Source organism: Bos taurus, chromosome 3, assembly GCF_002263795.3.
Source record: "Bos taurus isolate L1 Dominette 01449 registration number 42190680 breed Hereford chromosome 3, ARS-UCD2.0, whole genome shotgun sequence".
In the NCBI taxonomy this organism is placed as follows: domain Eukaryota; kingdom Metazoa; phylum Chordata; class Mammalia; order Artiodactyla; family Bovidae; genus Bos; species Bos taurus.
In genome coordinates this window covers 91,234,558-91,256,845 of record NC_037330.1, presented here as the reverse complement: position 1 = coordinate 91,256,845, position 22,288 = coordinate 91,234,558, and the positions used below count along the sequence as shown (strand labels likewise).

At 39.9% G+C, this 22,288-nt stretch overlaps 1 protein-coding gene across 4 annotated transcripts in view; it reads right to left on the bottom strand.

The window, feature by feature from the left end:
* USP24 (ubiquitin specific peptidase 24) overlaps window positions 1–22,288 on the bottom strand; it is a 155,942-nt gene that overhangs the window by 30,368 nt on the left and 103,286 nt on the right. For all 4 annotated transcript variants that reach the window (XM_024990127.2, XM_024990129.2, XM_002686388.7 and 1 more), the window contains 12 exons: window positions 13,088–13,149; window positions 10,746–10,937; window positions 9,668–9,785; window positions 7,360–7,504; window positions 4,750–4,869; window positions 3,989–4,114; window positions 3,262–3,360; window positions 2,209–2,291; window positions 1,688–1,829; window positions 1,347–1,466; window positions 719–939; window positions 57–181 (listed from right to left, as the gene is read on the bottom strand). In XM_024990127.2, the coding sequence (XP_024845895.1) occupies window positions 57–181; window positions 719–939; window positions 1,347–1,466; window positions 1,688–1,829; window positions 2,209–2,291; window positions 3,262–3,360; window positions 3,989–4,114; window positions 4,750–4,869; window positions 7,360–7,504; window positions 9,668–9,785; window positions 10,746–10,937; window positions 13,088–13,149 (1,553 nt within the window). The remainder of the gene's footprint in view (window positions 1–56; window positions 182–718; window positions 940–1,346; window positions 1,467–1,687; window positions 1,830–2,208; window positions 2,292–3,261; window positions 3,361–3,988; window positions 4,115–4,749; window positions 4,870–7,359; window positions 7,505–9,667; window positions 9,786–10,745; window positions 10,938–13,087; window positions 13,150–22,288) is intronic.

The following is a 22,288-nucleotide window of genomic DNA, read 5'->3' as shown; positions in this document are numbered from 1 at the left end:
GTAACTTCCAAGTAAAAAATAAAACCAATGGAAAATATACATTTGTAAAAACTTACTTTGATCATAAACTTTTGGTCTATATTCTCCTCCAAAGCATTCATACTCCAGGGTCTCATCATTAAGGTCAAATTCTTCTATAACTGTGTCATTAAATTTATACCACTTTCCTTTTCCACATCCCCTAGAGTGCAGATTTGATAAAACAAACATGAGGTTAAAAAAATCAAACTTCCATCCCTAGCATTCATCTCTATGTATTGTCTATAAATATAGACAGTAATTACCATTTGAAAACACCTAAGAAAAACATAGCAAAAGTTACTTCAATTTTTTAAACAACTTTTCAGAATAAAGGGATAAAACAGTTGCAACAAGTTTTAAAAATCCAATTTGGGAAATAAGATCAAAGAGCAATGTGAAAGCTTCTGCTCTACCTAAGGGTAAGTGTGAGTAACAGTAGAGCAGAGGGAGCAGAAGACAGATAGAGGAGGGCAAGGGTGAAGGAGGGATACAGGAGGATGGAGTCTGCACAGAAAAGACACAGGGGGGCGGGAGGGGGAGCAGGGGAGGGACACAGGAGGGGGAGCGGGCAGGGGAGGGGCACAGTGGGGTGGGAGGGGGAGCGGAGGAGGGGCACAGGAGGGCGGGGGAGCAGAGGAGAGGAAAAGCACAGCAGGAGAGCCTGCTGGAGGGGTGGAGCGGTGTGAGAACCGCTTACCGCCTATCCTTGATGAAGGAATAGTAGTGGCCCGCATGCGCCTGCCCACTATGTACAATGACACCCACAAGTTCATAGTTTTCTGTGAGGGCAACTTTTTTTCGTGGAGATCCTCCACCTCCTTGATCTGTACTTCGCCCGTTTTCACCAACTTCGGAAGATGAATCTTGGCGAGCCATTCCTGAAACTGTGTAAGGCTCCATGTTTAGCATCCAGGGAAACTATTTAAAAGCAAAAACAGCACATTAATGATGGTTGTCAACATACAGGGCCACACCCACTGAAATCTGCACAAACAAGAGGGATGTGTTTTCCTAATTTAAGCAAGGAACACCCTCCAGCTCAAGCACACAATCTCAGAGTGGCTCACAGGTCTGGGAAAGTATCAGTAGTCTCCTGTTTGAGCATTAAGGAAAGGCTTCCTCTCTGTCACTAGGATGCCTTCTAGATATGAAGGTTATTGTCCAGAGATCTGCCTGTGCCACTAGCAGCTTAAGACATGGGGCTGTGTACTTCTCAGAATGCTAAGGTTTCACATTTTAAATGAAATTTGAAAATACAGAAAAGGAAACAATAAAGCGAGTGCAGTAATAATGGTTATTTAAAAAATTAGGAAAACAAAAGTTACCCTTATCTGTTCATCGTATTTAATGGAGCGTCCACTCTCCCAGTCAAATCCAAATCTCATCAGATGAATGACCAAGACACTAGGTAACGATTTAATACAGGTCCTTTTCACTGTTGTTCTCTAAAGAGAAGCAAAACCCAATTATTTCCATGGAGATGATAAAACATCAAAGTAATTAATACAGAGGTCATTGATTTGTATAGGACTTTCCCATCTGTGTGAACACAAGTCATGACACAATCTAGTGGAAATAACAACAGGAGGTTAAAGCTGATCTTACGTAAAACATAAAATATGAATAACAAATTAAACCTATTTTTTAAAAAGGGCAAATGTAATACCTTTTCTTTACACTTTTCGCAGTAATATGCATTACTTCCCTCGAGAACTTCTCCTCTAACAAACTGGTCCAAAGAAATTTCCAAACTCTGACAGGAAGTAACTCCTAGATTGAGAGCCATGAAAGTTTCCTCACGCTCGTATCTTGAATAGCAAACAACAGGAAAACCATGATCAACAATGGAATGAAAAAATCTTGAAAGCACCACAATAATTGAGACTAAACGTAGAACTACATTCATAATCAGTGTAATTAACACATACCTTCCCTCATCCTTCTAAAAGTAAACTACCAAATAAAAACGCCAAATTTTGACCACTTAGAACTGCTTAAAATTAAGAATTTCAACAAAGAAACTTTAGAAATGAAGCCAAAGAAATTTAATTCAAAAAACATATATACATCTATTAGGAGATATATTTGCAAGCCTCTCAATGAATAAAAAATCTACACCATATTAGAAGAATTATTCAAAAAAAGGATGATGGTTATTTTTTTGATGTCAGTGTTATTTTTACTAACCTGTGAGGACAGTCTTTACAGATTTTCTGATCAGAATAGATGCCCTGAAAGGTATTCTTAAAGATTTGGTCTCTCCCCATTTTCTGTTGAAATACAGAGTTAAAGTTTCAGTCGACACCTTTAGAACTTTTAGGTTGTTTATACAGAATTTTATTTAGACCTAAGCTAAAGCATAGATTTTAATTTACCCAACAAAATACAATTAGTCGGCTTGGTAGTTTAAGCTGGGAACTAATGAAAGAGTTACAACCCGGAGACCCACTCTCAGAGTAACGTAAATAATCAGAAGAGGAAGAGCAGAGCCGTCGGCCACACTGACACAAGGACGGCACTCTCCGTGACCGTCTGAGTCCTTCTCCCCTTGCCACAGTTACCACGCTAGTAGTGACTCTCCATGATTTCTTCTTTTTTCGTGTGCATAGAATGCTACAAATTTATAAGTTATTTCATTTTGGGCCCCCTGCAGTAGAAGCAGGGTCCTAACCACTGGATCACCAGAGAAATCCCTGAACATTATTTTTTTTTTAAAGAAGCAGGTAACTTGTGCCTTGTGATGAGAGGAGAGGTAATGCTGGCAGTGACGGGAGGCTGTCTGTGTCTTAGAAGGCGACACCACTTAGGAAGTTTGCGACGGGTTTCACTGGGTAGAGGGAGGAAGCTCTGGGTCACGTAACCACAAACGACTTCTGAGACTGGTTCTTTCATTCCCTTTGACAAAGCAAGACAGCTCTGTGCGGAGCCAAGGGTTCACTGTTGAGAGCAGCACTGCTCTGAGGCAAGGTTACTTCGATGCAGACACATAGTGTGTAGCTACAAATAGTTATTATTATGGGATATAGGTTAAGAACTATATGCAAGTGTCAGATGAATTAAGAAAGTAAATCTATAATCTATAGTGTTCTGTATATTTTGATATTCAAACCCAGATGAAATGAATTACAGTTGTGGTGTTAAAAGATAATCACTTTCTGATTTGTAATCCCAAATTCTAAAGCACTGTTCTCATGCTAGACTTTGAGAGAAATGAGAGGGAAAAATGCAAATTTTTTCTACCTTGAGATACTCATCCATCTGATCGATGAGACTGGTGAAGAATTCATATGCATCCTGCTGTTCTCTCACATAAAGTTCTTTGTTCCACATCTTGAAAATCTATGTAACAATTAAATACATTGTTGAAGGAAATAGCAATTTCTGAATATGGTAGAAAAGGAATGCGAGAAGAGTCTTTAAATGCTTCTAAAAATCAAGTTCACTACTAGGATATAAAAGTTTTTACTGATGTGAGATTAGCTTGCATTCAGCCATCTATGTTTTTCCACAGTCTCTTTATAATAATAAGTGTATGAAACCATATAGGGTGAGATTTAAGGTCAAGGAACAGACAGTTTCTTTCTTAGAAACTATCCAACCTATGGGGGAAATATAAGGCAAACCATAATACAGCAATGCTTTAAAAGATATTCTTTATTTAGAGGTATTAGTGAAATTGGCATATGTTCAGAGGAATAATTTGAACAAATATTTCAAACAGATAAGTAAAAATAAGGGGAAACAGCCCAAACAATTAAGACTAGCAAATCTCTAGACATTATATAAATGACTATTCTCAACATTCTAACCACTTGAAGAAGAATGGTAAAGATATTTCTTTTATAGGTCTTGCCAATGGCATTAGTCTAGAGTTAATAAAGAAGAGACAGTTATCACTAGAGAAAGAATGTAGCCACATTTCAAATAGCTAACATCTTTCAACCTAAAGAGTTACTGGGTGAAATACCTTCCAAAAGTTCTCAGGTACATAGTACTGCAGTTTGCTTTCCATCAAATGCCCAAAGAGAGACTGCACTTGGTAGAATACACTATCATCTGGGTTGTCCGTGTCATCATCCACTGAAAGTAATGACTAAAAAAAAATTAAATGTATTACATTAGAAATATTCAACCACTTTCAGAAAACCTTGATTTCTATACTCCAAGTACCCACACTGTTCTTTCAGAATGACATGTGTGTTTAGCTGTGGCTACAACTCTGCGTATGTTTAGCTTCAACACTTCTAGCTAGTATAATAATGAACAAATCATCTCTGAGCTTCCGTTCGGTTATGAAAAACTGAAACCAATAATACCAGGATCTTTACAAGAAATAAGTATGACACAATGACACAGAATATTCTCAAAACTATTTACTTCTATATCATAACCTACTAGTAGATTATTACAAAGTGCAAATGATAGAGTCTAAATATTTCTAAACAGAAGAAACATTAATAGCTTTGTGGGATAGAATTTGAGAATAATTTTAGGAGTTAAAAAATCACATTAGGTCAAATTCCTCTGTCAAACAGGCAGTATGAGACCTCAGCAGATTTATAAAAGTTTATGACTATGAACAACATCATCTATACAGACTTCAGAAGCTACTACAGAATCTCTAATTAGGTCTAGTTTTAGTAAACCCCAAAATGCAATACATGAATATGGAACAGTTCTCAGGCATACACGTTTATGAAACTAAACAGAAAAGAGGAAGGAAATCACCTCTGGGAGACCAGGTTGCATATACAGCTGCTGGAAGACGGCATTCATGTAACACGTAGCACCACCATTCCTCAGCCCCACAAACCCTGAGCTGGACCTGCTATCCACAGGGGGAAGGTACTAGGAAAGAAAGTAGAAACCGCAGAGACAGAGTTAGTATCTTGGTCACTAAGCAGACTTCCTCACAGCTATGTCAGATATCCCAGAGGAAAAGAGAGAAACTTGCAAATGTATCCATCCGGTGTGTCAACAAACTATGGTAGCAAACCCATGTCCACAAAGCATCTCTACAGATACAATGCAGTTCTAAAACGACTATCTTACTGTTTCCATTTAGTTCCTAAAATACCTCCCATATATGAAGCATGTGTTTGCATATTCACTATGTAGTCATGCATTTAGTCACTTCATTATCATTCAACAAATACTTCTTTAGAGTACCCTGAAGCCAGGGATATGAGAGAGCAGAAATATACTTGGTCTTTGATCTCAAGGAGCTTACATTATATAGTAGGGTAGACATTAATTAAAAATATTGATACATATTTTCAAACTGAGGTAGTACTTTGAAAAGTAGGAAGGGTTCTGTGAAGCATTTACTATGAAGAATCCTAACATGTGTGGATGGTCAAGGAAGGCTCATACTCCTTCTCTTACTTTCTGAGAAGGTAACATTCTTCTACTGAATTTCCTCTAATAAGCATGCAATTAAAAAAATATGTAAATACTGTAGCATTTTACTTAAGGATGTTTTGTAACAATGCAGATTCTAGTACAGTGTTTTTCTAGGTAGAAATAATTTAGAAAAGGCATCCTGAATAAAGTTCAACATGGCCCTTCTCCAAGTGAAAAAGGATGCTGTAGTGACACACTCTGCAATGTGATTACAGTAGAATCTGGTGCGAATGCTATGACCAGAACCATATTTTATCTGCATGTATCAAGTACCTGGATCTATGTAATAACTAACAAACTGACAAGACCCTGGAGGTCTTCTGGACTGAAAGGAATTGCTGAACATCATATACTTTTCATTAACATTCAACATATACTTAGAGCAAGGTGATTTTTATGATCTAATTAACACTGTAATTTATTTGTAGTCCAAAGTACAGATTAAAAAAAAAAGTTGCAAAACAAGGAAAAAACTGGTTCATAACAGTGCTAAAACTGTATTTATATGACAAATATTTTCTTGATTATGCTGATATAATGTCTGGCTTACTAAAGTAAGATTGTCATTTTAACCTGATTATTAAATGCATGTAAAACTTAAAGATTGCATAAAATAAGCATCATAAACTAAACAGTTCATACCAAAACAGCTCCCAGTTTACGCACGCATTTCACTTTGCAAGCACTATCGCCTCTATTTAGAACACCTGTTCTCACTTCTCTCCCTGCCTGCTTCACAGTACTCAGCTCAGGCGTTCAAAGGGGTGAGGCTGCCTCTGCATGTTCGTGGAGGGTGCTTAAGTGTCCTCCTGCTCCTGGTCTGGTGCTCCAGGGCATCTGTCTGCAGCTCGTTTTCCTCTTGTAGATGTTGACATGGCTTCTCCTGTCTGAAATGACTTTCCCACCTTGCCTCAATTGGCTCACTACTGTGAAGGGCTCTATTTTAAATGCTATAATTCCTAAGAAGTGTTCTAAAATACCACCGTCTGGTGTCAAAGTGCCTCTGTTAGCAGAGCATTCAGGATATACCTCTATCTAAGGGCTGGACTCACATCTTCATTTTTGAACTCCAGAAGCCTACAGCGCCTCAGTGCGTGGTAAACTCAATAAATCTTAGTTGAATTTAAGTGAATACAGACTAGACTGTGCCAGAGCCAGTGTTTGAGTTTGTAGCCCTAGTGCCTGTCACGGTACCAAGCTTAGTTTCTCAAAAAATAGGCTGAAATGCTAGTTTATACTGTGACTAATTATCACTTAACTTAAAAATGTCAAAAGTCAAATGTCAAAAATGTCAATTTTTGACAAAAAATTGTCAAAAATGTCACAGTCAAATGTCAAAAAATCCCTTTTTTTGGGACTTCCCTTGTAGCCCAGCAATGAAGAATCTGCCTGCCAGAGCCGAGGACATGGGTTCGATCCCTGGTCTGGGGAAGATTCCACGGGACTAGTGGCAACTGGGCCCGTGGGCCACAACTACTGCTCTAGAGAAGTCAGTGCTCTAGAGCCTGTGAGCTGCAACTACTGAGCCCATGTTCCACAACTACTGAAGCCCACGTGCCTGGAGCCCGTGCTCCACACCAAGGGAAGTCACTGCAATGAAAAGTCTGTGCTCCGCAACTAGAGTAGCCCCCACTTGGCCGCAACTAGAGAAAGCCCTTGTGTAGCAACGAAGACCCAGAGGAGCCAAAAATAAGTAAGTAAATAAAAAATAAAAATTAAAAAGTCTTCTTTTTAATTAAAAGGGTGCCATTTAGTAATGTATTAGGATAATACACTATAGATTATAGCTAATTTGAGTATGTGAACACGATAAGCAAAGGAATAACACTGACTTTCTTTGTGACTAGGATAATGCAAGCATAGTTTTAAAATACTATGTTTAAACAAGAGCTCATTCTAAAAAAAATTCAGTGCATCAAGGTCTAGAAAACTTACATCAAACTCCTTAGTAAGAGCAGGATCAGGTTGATGATGCATAGAAAGTAGTTCTTTTGTAATAATTTGAAGATTTGAAGGTGAGCTATCAGCCAGCATGACAAGGACTTCGTAGGCTGCCAATCGGCTATTCACTGTACTACACCTAAAAACAAAAGACACAAGTGAATTTCAACAGTGAAGAGCTTACTTAAGTCGCTTATTAAATTAAACCAACATTTGAAATGAAAATACAAGCGGTGCAATCTCTAAAACAGGGGTAAGTCAGAACCCAGGAATCTAGTGGGAGGTGATCAGGTAACAAAGGGAGAGACCATGAACAGAGGAAGGATGATTATGATTTAGAGCTAAATATCTTCTTGCCTGATGATAAAGTAGCAAATCTTTCCACTACAACTCCAGAATACTCTTATCTAAGGGATGGATTAGCAAGAATATAAAGAGTCTGAAAACTTTACCGAAAAATAACATGGAAACAACTATCTTTCAATCAAAATAGGTAGGAAGAAAAGTTTTTGTAGATATGAAATTCAAATATCTACATGGCAGAAAGCTATACAAATCAGAACAGATGCCCATAAACATCAAGGATACTAGTCAACTTTCTATTTTGCTGAAAATGTGGAGACAGAAATAGCTTGCCAAGTCAGTGTGTTTATAAAGTGACAGTGAAAGATAACTAGCAAGCATTCTGCAGGAAACCAAAGGCTTCTTTACTACTCCCCTTTAGCAGAAATCATTTGGGGGATGGACAGTAATTTCTCACTGTCACCTAAGTCAACCTTGCATTTCTTAGGAGGTCGCAGGTTAGGAAGGATACACAGAAAAGAGGACATCCAACCTCTGAGAGAAACAATTATGGAATGGAGTGTAGGAGATGTGTTCAAGAGGGAGGAGGGGCATGGAGATCAGAACTGCATCAGGCACTGAGGATACAGGCCATGGACCTGGCACTATCCTCTGCTTCTTAACTGCCTTGCATTTCTGGGTTGCAAAGGACAGGTAAAGAATGAATAGAAGGCACCATTATATAAATCTATATATACATTAGGAAGTTCTTTGTTGGTATGATACAAGAATAGTATTACTTGTGAAGAGAGTTTTTGTGTATTTTAAATCTCTTGCTGGCTTTAGAATTTAGGTGGGAAAAGGCTGTGAGTCACGGTGATAAATGAACACCATTCAGTACACCAGGGAGCAATGAAAGAGTGTTTCCTTTTCTATTCAAGGTACTGTATATGATTTAAAATCAACTCCTTGTTGATGGATGTATTACTTTTATAATAATAAATACAAATGGAAGGATTCATGAAAAAAAACATTTCAATGAAAACTGCTGAAGATTTGTTTTCTCTGTTCACTGAAAACTGAGATAATCACGTGTTTCCACTGCTTTAACAAAAGACTCTCGCAGACCTAGCACCAAATCTTCCCGAACAAGACTAGGGCAGGGGTAAGGACTGGGGTCACAGTGTGAAGGACACCCCGAGAGTTTTAATGAAGATTACCTAAAACAGATTTTGCTAACAAGGAATTTCTAGATAGAGATATATCTATACATGATAAGACACCTCTTAAGAGTTCATAAAATATTGCTTATTATGCCTTGCCCATTTCAATAATTATTGAAATTGTACAGGAATTTTTTTCACTGGTTAAACACCAAATCCTCAGTTTCTTCAGGATTACCTCAATTAACTCTGGTTTTCATGAGAAAAGAACAAAGTAAGTTAGGTTGAGAGCAAATAAGATGGCACCTTGTAGCTGGGTCCTCCTCTCTCCAAGAGCAGAAACAGCACCCATGCAGGGTCAAGACTGTGAAAGATCTTCCAAATTTCTACCCATAAAAACTGATACAAAATTGGATTTTAAAATTACCACTGCAGTAAATCACTATCAGTTTTAATTATCAGGACACAGTCAATACTCAGCAAATTGCAGGGTTCATGCACTAAAGCACCAACACTTTTCTCCTCACAGAATCCCTCAAGACTCAGAGCCTAAGTTACTCTGGAAGCAATTCTTAAAACCTCAGTTTCTCTCGGAATTTGTTACTGATCAAGTTAACATTCTTACTCTTCTATCCTGATGATGGTATCAGTACTAGCATACTTGCTCAGCAATACTGTGTGCCAGTAGGCTTTATCCTAAGCCCCTTACATGCATTTCTTTACACAGAGAGTAGTATCTTACAAGCTACACACACTCACAAGATGGAAGACAGACTCCAAGTTAAGAAAATCTTTTTGGACTAAAGTTTCGAATTAGAATTTTTACCAAAACTGAACACAACGTGCATTTTCCATACTTTGGATGAAAGTCCTGTTGACTGATGGCGGCACTGCCAGCTGGAGAATGACTATTTAAAATAATTCTAGAAGCTCGGAAAAGGAAGTCATCTAACAATGGTTTAATGAGTGATGAACCTGGAATAGAGCATAATATTCATGTTGAGGATGAACACACATTTAATTCAAAGATCCTGTCTTGCACTTTCATATCAGAGCAGCAAAGGCTCCTGTGGCCACCCAGTGGCAGGACACTCACTCTACTTGATGCTTATTTTTTGAGCACTTACAGTACCTGGCAAAGCTCTGTGGGGCAGCAGGGTGGGGATGGGTGGGAGAGTCAGGGAACAGGATATAAAGACAGACAAGTGCAGCTACCTTCCTTTAAGAGCTGACAATACAGTGAAAGGAGTTACACTTTCACTTAAGGAACATAAACGCCAAGAACACCACAAGGCAGATAGTTTGGGTGAATAATGTACTTTACTCTGGGCATAGGGGGAGTCCACATAAAAGGTCTGAAACTGTAAAAATCTTCAGGCAAAAATGATGCCCCCCATCTCACCCTGGTTTAGGATCACTCTTTTCTATGTATCCCCAGTAGCCAAGAAAACTTTTATAGAACTTAGTTTGTGTGATAGAAGTGATAATCAACATTTTGATTTGTTTTCTGAATGTAATTTATAATACTGAATATGCTTTTACAAATTATATATGTATCCCACCACCCAGGGGGTGGTGGTTGGGGCCTGCCTCTCCAGACAAGAATAATCTGTAAAAGCGGTAAGATACACAATGGACTATATTTTACAAAGTATGTAACTGTAAAAAAGAGGAACATCTATGATTTATTATTTTTTTGTTACGTGATCCAACTATTTTGAACACTATAAAATTCTCCATATGGTTTAATGACACAGATAGAATACACCTTATATTGGTTATCCACTAAAATTCCAGACAATCTCCTATTGTCTGAAGGGTCGGTTCTCTATGGAACACTTAGCACCTGTCTTATGTTCCCAATTTCACACAACACTATGGCAATACCTGAGCACTGAGGTACTCTGTCACATGATAAGATGAAGTAATAATTACCGAGCATTTCCTTTTCTGCCCCACAGAGTGAAAGAAGGGTCTTGATGAGCCGTAAGTGTCCTGCCAATAAGATGTTGTCTGCTTCACTGGTCTCACACTCAGCTGTGCGATTGGGTTCAAAGTTTTCCAGCCAGGTAATCTCATCTTCAAGCATGGTAGCTGGGCTGATTCTTAACTGCTCCATTTCTGAAGCTAAGATAGAAAAACAAGACAAAACAAAAAACACCCCATCTTGAAGAAAGAAGAATTTCTTTTCATAGAGTCAAAATCCTGAATTAAAATAATCAAGCAGAGACAAGTCTCAATCTTTCATCTCACAGATTAAAGAAATCATCACTGATGAATAGCAACTGCCCAGGGGACTACGAAGGCTCACACATGTCTGTTCCTTCCCTGCCTCCTCCTCTCAGTCACAGATCAAATGGCCCTGAGTGCATCCTCTGTGGGTCATGGTGCTCATGCTGGGGATACAAACTGAAGGGGCCAATCCTTGCTCTGAAGAAGCTCCTGTCTGGTGGGTGTGAGCAGATGTCCCAGGCAAGGAACCCTGCCTGAGTAGGAAGTGGTCAGTCAAGGGATGAGAGGAACGCCAGTGGTCTCGGAGTGTTACCTACGCCTAGGGAGTGGTGAGCTCTGTGGAGGGGAGGGGTCCACAGCGGGCGGCAGGATCCAGGCTTCCAGACAATGAGCCAGCCTTGAGAGAACTACTCTGCTCTTTCGAATTCAGTATTTTGCTTTCTCCTCCAAACAAGGATTGAGAATAAGATTCCATAGTGGAAGCTGGGACTAGCAGGGAGAGCGGGAGTGATCAAACTCTCTTCTCGGTGCACTGGGGCCACAGGCACGCAGGGCCCCGTGGGGTGAGATGGAAAGATACTTCAGGGGACACTGCATCCTGGTTTCCTCATTCACAAAATGGGGCTATCACCTACACTGCAGGCTGCTGTGCGTAAAGGGCCTAGGATGGGCACTGGCATAAGACAATACTCCAAAAATGGCAAAGACTGCTCACTTCAAAACATATTCCCACTCTGCCCTCAGTATCAGTGAACGGATCTTGGATCCCTTACTCGATGGCTCAATGGCACAGAAAAGGCCTCCACTAATAACCCGTTCATGCATTCTGAGGATGTGCGTGTCCAGTCAATTCATGAGTCCAGTTCTCAAGCAGCAAAACGGAATACCCTAAGTCTAAGCCACAAAGCAAACCTTTTTGGGCTGCTGCCTAATTCAACACCGGAAGCTTGGTTGAAATATGCAGTGCCAGGCTATATGGACATGTAGTCCATTCACTTCTCTAGACAGTATAGGTCTTACTCCTGAATTAAGACACAGACTGCATTATCTCAGGTTCCAACAAAACCAATGTCACCACAGTGCTCAGAGTACTCTGTCCTCAGCTTTTGAGGGGCGCTCATGAAATCCAGGATGGTGTCTGCTTTAGAGATGCTGCTGAGGTTTCTTAGTCGCTCTCCCTTTATGTGTCTGTTATCTGAAGACCTTTGTGTTAAGTTTCTTTTAGGCTCTGTGTTTCTTTTGAGAAACCATTCTGTTTCTTCCTCTAGGGTATTGAGAACAACCGAAGAAATGTGATTCCCTTTTTATTTTTGTCCTCCAGGAACTCACAACCTAATTCCGCATATATACAAGGTAGTTTTTTAACCTCCTGAGCTTGACATTCTTTTCCAATCAATGCTTTTGTTGATCCTGAATTTCATTTTATTTATATTTATTTATTATACATCTTCCCTATAAGATTTGTGTAAAGGGTAGGAAATAAAATTAACAAACTCTTGATGGGAACAACTAAAATTCAGAGCATTCCAACACGTACTTGCATTATATAAGAGTAAGTACAGATGATTAAAATCTAAACACTCCAACAACAGTGTTTTTAACAATGATATTGCAAGTCACCTAACACTAAACAATTGCCTGACTTCCATCACTCACTTCTATTACTCTCAACATATCACAACAGAGCTTCTTCCTTCTTTCCTTCAAACCTTCCAAATTGTCAGAATTGACTGTAATGGAGAGAAAGACTCTTCCTAACAATTCTGTATCAGTGTGATTAAAATATGAGCCTGTGACAATTTTTAATATGAACAAATCTCAATAAGTTAATGGTTGGACATATTATAGAGAAGAGCTAATTGGTACATGGGGTTATATATTACTGTAAAATATTTTCAAGAGAATAAAATTCAACTTCAAACAATAATCATAAAATTGTTTATATCTCAGATATATTAAGTCAGATTTAGAAATGTCTGTTTGGCTTTCTTTTCTGGTTCTTCTCAACCCCTTCCCTGACATAAATCAGTTAGACATCTACTTACTTGTCAGATCATCTAATAATTGGCACCTCAGATCAAAATACTCCATGCACTGGGATAACAGTCTAAAAAATAGATAGATTTGAATTATTAAAAAGAGGCTAATTTGAAAACAAAAAAAATTACTTATAATATAAGTTAATGAAACAGATGAATAAGATAATTTTCCTAAGCATAAAATAACTACATTAATTCAACTTAAGTATTTCAGCAAGACACACACTAGTGATTTTACTTAAACAGATATAGGAATAATAGTGTAAAAAGAAGAAACTTACTAAATCTATCACATTTTGTAATGATGCACACACTGCCTGCATACATAATCCACTAGTTACATTCACTGTTCAAATATTAACTGATACACCTAAGCACCTACTACATGCTTGGAACTGTTTTAGGGGACCAATGAACAAGAAACAATGAAGACAGACAACAGATGAAAAATACATACATATGTCAATTGGTGATAAGAGCTAAGAAGCAAAATAAAGTGGATAAAAGAAGAACGAGAAAGGTAAATTCTTTTTTCTAAGATGATCAATGAAGGTTTTTTTTGGCAATTACAGTAATGAAGAGCACAGGTTTACATTTTAAAGTCAGGCGGACCTTACTTTTAATCCTGGCTCCACTACTTATGGCTCAGACAGTAAAGAATCTGCCTGCAGTGAGAGAGACGTGGATTCGATCCCCTGGGTTGGGAAGATACGCTGGAGAAGGGAATGGCTACCAACTCCAGTATTCTTGACTGGAGACTTCCATGGACAGAGGAGTCTGGTGGGCTACAGTCCATAGGGTTGCTGAGTGACTAACACCTTCATTTTCCACTACTTAATAGTTGGGTGTCCAGGGATGATGTATTTCAGTTTTCTTAGTTTCCTGATTTCTAATGCTTACCAGGGTATTTGAAATAGACGTGCACACATATATACAAACAGAAAGGGCTCAAGAATGCACTAATGATGACACTACAAATGAACCAAGAATTATGATTATTAATAAAGTGGGGATAATAAAACTGCCAAACTTATTTGGCTACTGAGAAGATTAAATGATAAATATCTGTAAAGAATTTAGCATACTGTGAGCCACATAATCAGCCCATAACTGCTATTAACATCATTACTATACCTTATACTTAAGCACAACAGCTTATTACTTGGAAATGGCTTACATATTTCAACTAAAGATTCACTGAGCTTACTAGTTAACAAAAGGATCATCTGATTTTAGAAAACTTTTAACTAGGAAAAACTGGAATACTAAAGTAAAAAATGTACAAGGGCAAAAAAAAAAAGAAGTTTCTATAACTTTTAATCCATGACTTTGTCAGGGAAAAATCATTCTCTGAAATTTGGCTTTATACTATTAAGAAGAATTACTTTTCATTACAGTGACTGGACTGAACTGAACCGGAAATATATAACTAATATCTAATTTAGGTTAAATGGGGTCAGCTGTAACATAACTCTAAATTTTAGTTAACTTTTTAACTTTAAAGTCACTCAAAATTATCTTGTCTCAGCAACCAAAATCTTAATTTATTCCTTATTTGTAAATTTATAAAGTTAAAATAGGTTAAATGCTTCAAAACAATATTTGAGACTTAGATATGTGGGCCAGGAATCTCCACATACGAGAGATTATAAGAGATTATAAGATTGTACTATGAGCAACTGTATACCAACAAGTTGGATAACCTAGATGAAATGGAAAATCCTTAGAAGCGTTAACACTTCAGAAGACTGAATGAGGTAGAAACAGTGATTGTACACTAACAAGAACACTGAATCAATCAAAAACCTATCAACAAAGAAAATTCTTAGACCAAATGGGTGCACTGGTAAATTCGATCCAACATTTAAAGAAGAATCAACACCAACCCTTCTCAAACTTTTCCCCCAAAATTGAAGAGGAACACTTCCTAGCAAATCTAATTTGGCAGTAACATTTAAAGAATTAAACACCGTGAACAACTGAGACTAATATCTGGAATGCAAGGATGGTTTGAAATACAAAAACCTACCAATGAATATCCTACATTAATAGAATGAAGAGAAAAAAACCCCACATGATTACCTCGATTAACACAGAAAAAATGACAAAATTTAATGCCTTTTCATGCTACAATCACTAGACAAAGGAGTATAAGAATGAGAGAAAATATATGCAATTCATGTATGTGATAAGGGATTAATATTCAGAATACATAAAGAACAACCACCAAAAATTGAAAACCTAACTTAAAAATAAGAAAAAGACTTGAACAGACATTTCTCCAAAGAAGATATACAAATGGCCAATAAGCACACAATGATATACAAAATCACTGATCACTAGGGACATGCAAATGAAAACCCCAAGGTGCCACTTCACGCTCAGGGTGGTTGTTATCAAAAGCAAACAGAAAACAAGTGTTGGCAAGAGTGTGGAGAATATGGACCCTTATACATGGCTGGTGGGAGAGGAAAATGGTGCAGCTACTGGGGAAACGATGTGGTGGCTCCTCAAAAACATCACACACAGGACTATTACAGGACCCAGCAATTCTACTGGGCATATATACACAAGAACCATAAGCGGGACTCAAAGTGGTATCCATATACTCATGGTTGATAGTAGCGATATTTATACTAGCTAAAAGATGAAACCAAACGTCCACCTGTGGGTGAATAACTCCAGAAAGAACGAAGGGATGGAGCCAAAGCAAAAACAACACCCAGTTGTGGATGTGACTGGTGTTAGAAGCAAGGTCTGATGCTGTAAAGAGCAATATTGCATAGGAACCTGGAATGTTAGGTCCATGAATCAAGGAAAATTGGAAGTGGTCAAACAGGAGATGGTAAGAGTGAACATCGACATTCTAGGAATCAGTGAACTAAAATGGAATGGAATGGGTGACTTTAACTCAGATGACCATTATATCTATTACTGTGGGCAGGAATCCCTTAGAAGAAATGGAGTAGCCATCACAGTCAACAAAAAAGTCCGAAATGCAGTACTTGGATGCAATCTCAAAAGCGACAGAATGATCTCTGTTTCCAAGGCAAACCATTCAATATCATGGTAATCCAAGTCCATGGCCCAACCAGTAATGCTTAAGAAGCTGAAGCTGAATGGTTCTATGAAAACCTACAAGACCTTCTGAGAGAGTCATTTCCTAGGCAGGTTGATAAGAAGTCTAGGGGTCCCCAAGGAGAGAGGGGTCTGGAATTCTCAAGGAGGAAGGAAGGACAAACTTTTTTTCCCCCTCTACATTCCATAGGATTATATAATAATAATGTATCCTGCCTGAGGACAGTCTCTGGATTAAACCTTCTGGCTAATCTTGTTATCATAAAATGTAAATTATGGGAGCAGGTCTGGTGAGGTCTTTACAACCTCCAGACATTCTTTGGATTCACTGGAGAGTATATAACTCCACTGCCAATACTAGCAAGGGGGTACTTTTTCTGCCCCCTTCTGATGCCTGTCATAAGCTTTCTCTATCTCCCTTATACTTTAATAAAACTTAATTACACAAAAGCTCTGAGTGATCAAGCCTCGTCTCTGGCCCCGGATTGAATCCTTCTCCTCCAGAGGCCAAGAATCCCAGCGTCTTTTTGTGGTTCAGCAACAACCTTTCATCTTGGGGGCTTGTCCGGGATTCTTCAGGACAAGGTAAGGATGCTTGGAGCTCTAGTTCTTTGTTCTCCTAGCGAACACGTTTTCTGCTGTACTTTCCTAACGCTATGGTGTGCTGGCGTGAATGAAATAAACGCCCTGTGCGAAGCAAGTGAGGAGCCTGCTATGCGGTTCCGTGGTGACCTCATACGGCTTATGGCAGAAATGTGTCGGGGGTTTATACCGACCTGCCAATGCCAAGCAGTACCCAATGTCTCTTTCAGGGACTGACCAGAAATTGGCAAAGCATGTGGACCGAACTCTCCTTTCTCGGTCAAACTTTTCAGTCTCTGTGACCATTTCATAACTCTTTGGAAATTAGAAAAGTGAAAGAAAGTGAAGTTGCTCAGTCGTGTCCGACTCTTTGCGACCCCATGGACAGTAGCCTAACAGGCTCCTCCATCCATGGGATTTTCCAGGCAGGAATACTGGAGTGGGTTGCCATTTCCTTCTCTAGGGGATCTTCCCAACCCGGGGATAGAACTCAGGTCTCCCGCATTGCAGGCGGATTCTTTAACCAGCTGAGCCACAAGGGAAGCCCAGAATGGAAATTAGAAGCATGAACTTAATCTGTCAGATCACAGATTTTCAAGGGACTTGTGATCTATGCTGTTACTGTGTACTATAACTTGGGTCCCAAATTTGGATTGGTAGTCAGGAAGCGCCTAGCCTCGATAGGAATCGAAAGTTTGGAAGTTAGATGGAGTTTTAGCTACAAGAGCATCTCTGAGGTTAAAGGTTACTCAGATTGGAACTACAATCGGTTTTTTTTCCTTTGGTAACGCTGGCTCTTAGTGGACCAGAGGAGGCTCTTATATTGGTGTGGTGACTCTTGGAAGGAACATCTGTTTTATGCTCGTATCGGCCTTATTGTGGTCAGGAATATACTCAGGGTTGTGCACAGGCACTCAGGTGATGAGAATGTTTCCCCCAGCAGTCTTAGCCTGGGAGGCATTCCAGAAGGTTACTCTCATTGTACCCGAGGTGGCATCAGAGGCAAGCAAAGTTTTACTGGTGAGGAGCTGGACATCAGTCAGGGATGCCGTCAAGTCTACCCCTGATGCATCCCCACCCCGTCTTGGTGGTAGAACTGGTAGGGACGAGTCTGTGGCCTGCGTCAGTAAGGGACAGACTAAGTCCGACCAGGAAAGAAAAGCTTTGGTGTAAAGTCTGTCTACATCCCCATCTAGAGCAGGGAGGAATGCCTCCAGTAGAAAGAGGGCACTGGTCGCTTTTTTTCTCTTTTACAGATGGGAGTTAACAATTCCAGCTGCACTCCTTGGAACTGTATCCTGAAAAACTGGGATACATTTGATCCCCAGGGCTTAAAGAAGACACACCTGGTCTTCCTATGTGATACTGCATGGCCGCAGTACCCACTGGAGGATGGTGAACGGTGGCCGGTTGGAGGGTCTCTTAAGTATAATACTGTTTTACAATTATACTGGTTCTGTAGAAAACAAGGGAAATGGGTAAAAGTAGCATATGTGCTGCCCTTTTTCTCTCTGAAAAATATACCAGACTTATGTCCTAAGGGTATAGATTTGGGTGTGACTCCTTCAGCTCCCTCCTGCCCTCCTACTTTGCTAGATGAGATGGAGGACAGGAGACAAAGAGATAAAGAAAAGCAGGTTTCTCCAATCTATCCCTGGGATCATATGTGCAGAGCAGTCAGAGAGACTGAGAAACAGCCACACAAGCCGCTGCCTCTTCATGAAGCACCCATGGGGATAAATAATCAGTCTATGAGAGTTAATAAGCCTTTTTCTTGTCAAGAAATACAAAGAATCAAGGAGGCTCTTGGAGACTATTTAGAGGACTGAAAAAAATATATTAGAGCTTTTAAAGGTGTTACTCTGCTTTATGACCTTACTTGGAAGGATGTGATGTATATCTTGGGACAAACGCTGACTCCCGACTCAAAGACTCGAGTTTTGGGAAAAGCAGTTGCTTATGGAGATGAATGGCTTGGTAATGAATCAGTAGGGAAGAGGGAAGATGAGATAACGGCCCTCCCCACTGGGAATCAGGTGGTTCCCAACTATAAAACCAGAATGGGACTACAACATGGCTAAAGGAAGATGGGATCAGAGTCATTTTGTCAGATGTATTCTTGAAGGACTCAGGCACGCTCGTGCTAAGCCTTTAAACTATGGCAAATTGGCAAACATAGAACAGGAGGAGAAGGAAGCTCCTGGTAAATTCCTAGATAGACTGAGAGAAGACCTTTGCAGATTCACTGAGATTGATCCTGAAAGTGAAGAGGGAAAAGTGATCTTAAAGGATAGATTTCTCACTTAGTCAGCTTCAGATATCTGCTGTAAGCTATTAAAACGGGAGTATGGACCAAAAAGTTGGCTTAAAGCTCAATATTCAGAAAACTAAGATCATGGCATCTGGTCCCATCACTTTATGGGAAATAGATGGGGAAACAGTAGAAACAGTGTCAGACTTTATTTTTGGGGGCTCCAAAATCACTGCAGATGATGACTACAGCCATGAAATTAAAAGACGTTTGTTCCTTGGAAGAAAAGTTATGACCAACCTAGAGCGCATATTAAAAAGCAGAGATATTACTTTGCCAACAAAGGTCTGTCTAGTGAAGGCTATGGTTTTTTCAGTGGTCATGTATGGATGTGAGAGTTGGACTGTGAAGAAAGCTGAGTGCCGAAGAATTGATGTTTTAGAACTGTGGTGTTGGAGAAGACTTTGTTCAGAGTCCCTTGGACTGCAAAGAGATCCAACCAGTCCATCCTAAAGGAGACCAGTCCTGGGTGTTCATTAGAAGGACTGATGCTGAGGGTGAAACTCCAAAACTTTGGCCACCTCATAAGAAGAGCTGACTCACTGGAAAAGACCCTGATGCTGGGAGGGACTGGGGGCAGGAGGAGAAGGGGATGACAGAGGATGAGATGGCTGGATGGCATCACCAACTCGATGCACAAGGATTTGGGTGGACTCCAGGAGTTGGTGATGAACAGGCAGGGCTGGTGTGCTGCAATTCATGGGGTCGCAAAGAGCTGGACATGACTGAGCGACTGAACTGAAATGAACTGATGGACAAAATCAGCCTTTAGATAATCTGTTACAACTGGCTCAGACAGTCTATTATGGTAGGGAATATGAGGAAAAGAAAGAAAGGCAGAAAAAGACAAAGAACAGGCGGAAGCCCTCGCAATGGCTATGAGAACCATTCTTAAACAGCCTGAGAAAAATGTCCAGAGGGACCCAGGTGAAAAGGGATGGGCTTGCTATTACTGTGGAAAGGAGGGGCACCACAAGCGGAATTGCCCTCAGGCATCTAAGCCAACCCCAGCTCCATATCCAGTCTGCAAAAGACTACACTGGAAGAGAGACTGCCCCCAGAGGCGTAGGTTTCAGGGGTCGGACTCTCAAGACAATCAGGACTGAAGGTGCCCGTGGGTCCCCACACAAGCTCCCATCCTAATTACACCTGAGGAACCCTGGGTATTAATAACTGTGGGGGGCCAATCCGTCGATTTCCTTTTAGACACTGGGGCAACTTACTCCGTGCTTACTGAAGCCCCTGGCCCACTTTCTTCCCGATTCGCTTCCGTAATGGGACTGTCTGGATGAGCCAAAAGGTATTACTTCAGTGTTTCTATACGTTGTGACTGGGATTCTGTACTATTTTCACAGGAGTTTCTGATTGTGTCAGTCTCCCTCACCCCTTTTGGGGAGGGATACACTGAGCAAGGTCCATGCCTCTGTTTTCATGAATATGGAGCCCTCCATTTCTCTCCCTTTAATTGAACAAAATGTAAATCCTAGAGTATGGGCTGATGGAAAATCTGTGGGTCGAGCACAAAATCCTATTCTTGTCATTGTCAAGCTCAAAGACCCACACTTATTTCCACATAAGAAGCAGTAGCCACTGAAACCTGAGGTTAAGGAAGGGTTAAAACCCATCATTGACAATTTAAAAGGAGCAGGGACTACTAATTCCCTGTAACAGTCCATGCAACACTCCTATTTTGGGTATAAAGAAATCAAATGGTAAATGGAGACTAGTTCAAGATTTATGAATAATAAATGAGGCTGTAGTTCCTTTATACCCCGTGGTGCCTAATCCTTATACTCTACTGTCTGAAATTCCTGAAGGAGTCAAATATTTCTCAGTAATTGATTTAAAGGATGCCTTCTATTCAGTGCCTTTGGTGGAGGAAAGTCAATTTCTGTTTGCCTTTGAGGACCCTATACAGCCAGCTTCTCAGTTAACCTGGACAGTTTTGCCCCAGGAATTTCATGACAGTCCTCACTTATTTGGACAAAGTTTGTCACGGGATCTACAAAACTTTAATAGCTCCGAAGCAGTGGTGTTACAATATGTAGATGATATTTTGCTTTGTGCTGAGACAGAGGAAGCTTATTTGAGAGCCTCAGAAGATTTCTTAAACTTTCTGGCAGGCTGCGGTTACAAGGCATCAAGAGAAAAAAGGCTCAGCTTTGTCAACAATCTGCTAGATATCTGGGCCTAATCATATCAGAAGGGACTAGGGCCATAGGCCCTGAGAGAATTAAACCTATACTAAATCATCCCCTACCTATGACTTTAAGACAATTGAGAGGATTTTTGGGAATCACAGGCTACTGTTGAATTTTGATTCTGGGTTATGGGGAACTTGCCTGGCCTTTATATAAACTTATAGTTGAAACTCAGCAGGCCCAAACTGACAAACTGGTTTGGTCTCCAGACACTCAAAAGGCTTTTAAGGTTCTTCAGACTGCTCTCCTGCAAGCTCCCACTCTGAGCTTGCCCACAGGGTCAGAATTTAATTTGTTTTTCACTGAAAGAAAAGGTATGGCCTTGGGAGTTTTGACACAACCCTGAGAGCCTCACCAGCAACCTAATACTTATCTAAGCACAGAATTAGATGTAGTTTCACGTGGGTGGCCCCACTGCCTAAGAGTAATTGGGGCAGCGGCTTTATTAGCACCTGAAGCTTTAAAAATAATTAATGGACAAAACCTTACTGTACTGACTTCTCATGATGTGAGTGGAATCTTAAATTCTAAGATTAATATTTGGATGACAGACAGTAGGCTTCTTAAATATCAGTCATTGTTGTTAGAAGGACCAGTAACTAAGCTTAAAGTCTGTGGAAATTTAAATCCTGCCACTTTCCTTCCTGAGAAGGAAAATAAAACACCTGATCACGACTGTTCCGAATTCCTAACTTTAAACTATGCAGTTCGGAAGAACTAATGGATACCCCATTAGACAATCCTGACATGGAAATATTTAAAGAAGGCAGTTCTTTTGTTCGGGATGGAAAGCCTAAAGCAGGTTACACCTGCTGAACAGGTTTTAGAAGCAAAATCTCTCCCCCAGGGAACCAGTGCTCAGTTAGCGGAGCTTGTGGCTCTGACCCGAGCTCTAGAGTTAAACAGAGGGCAGCGGATAAATATCTACACTGATTCTAAGTATGCTTATTTGACTTTATGTGCTCATGCTGCAATATGGAAAGAGAGAGTTTAAAACAGCAACAGGAGAATCTATTAAACATTTCAGAGAGATCA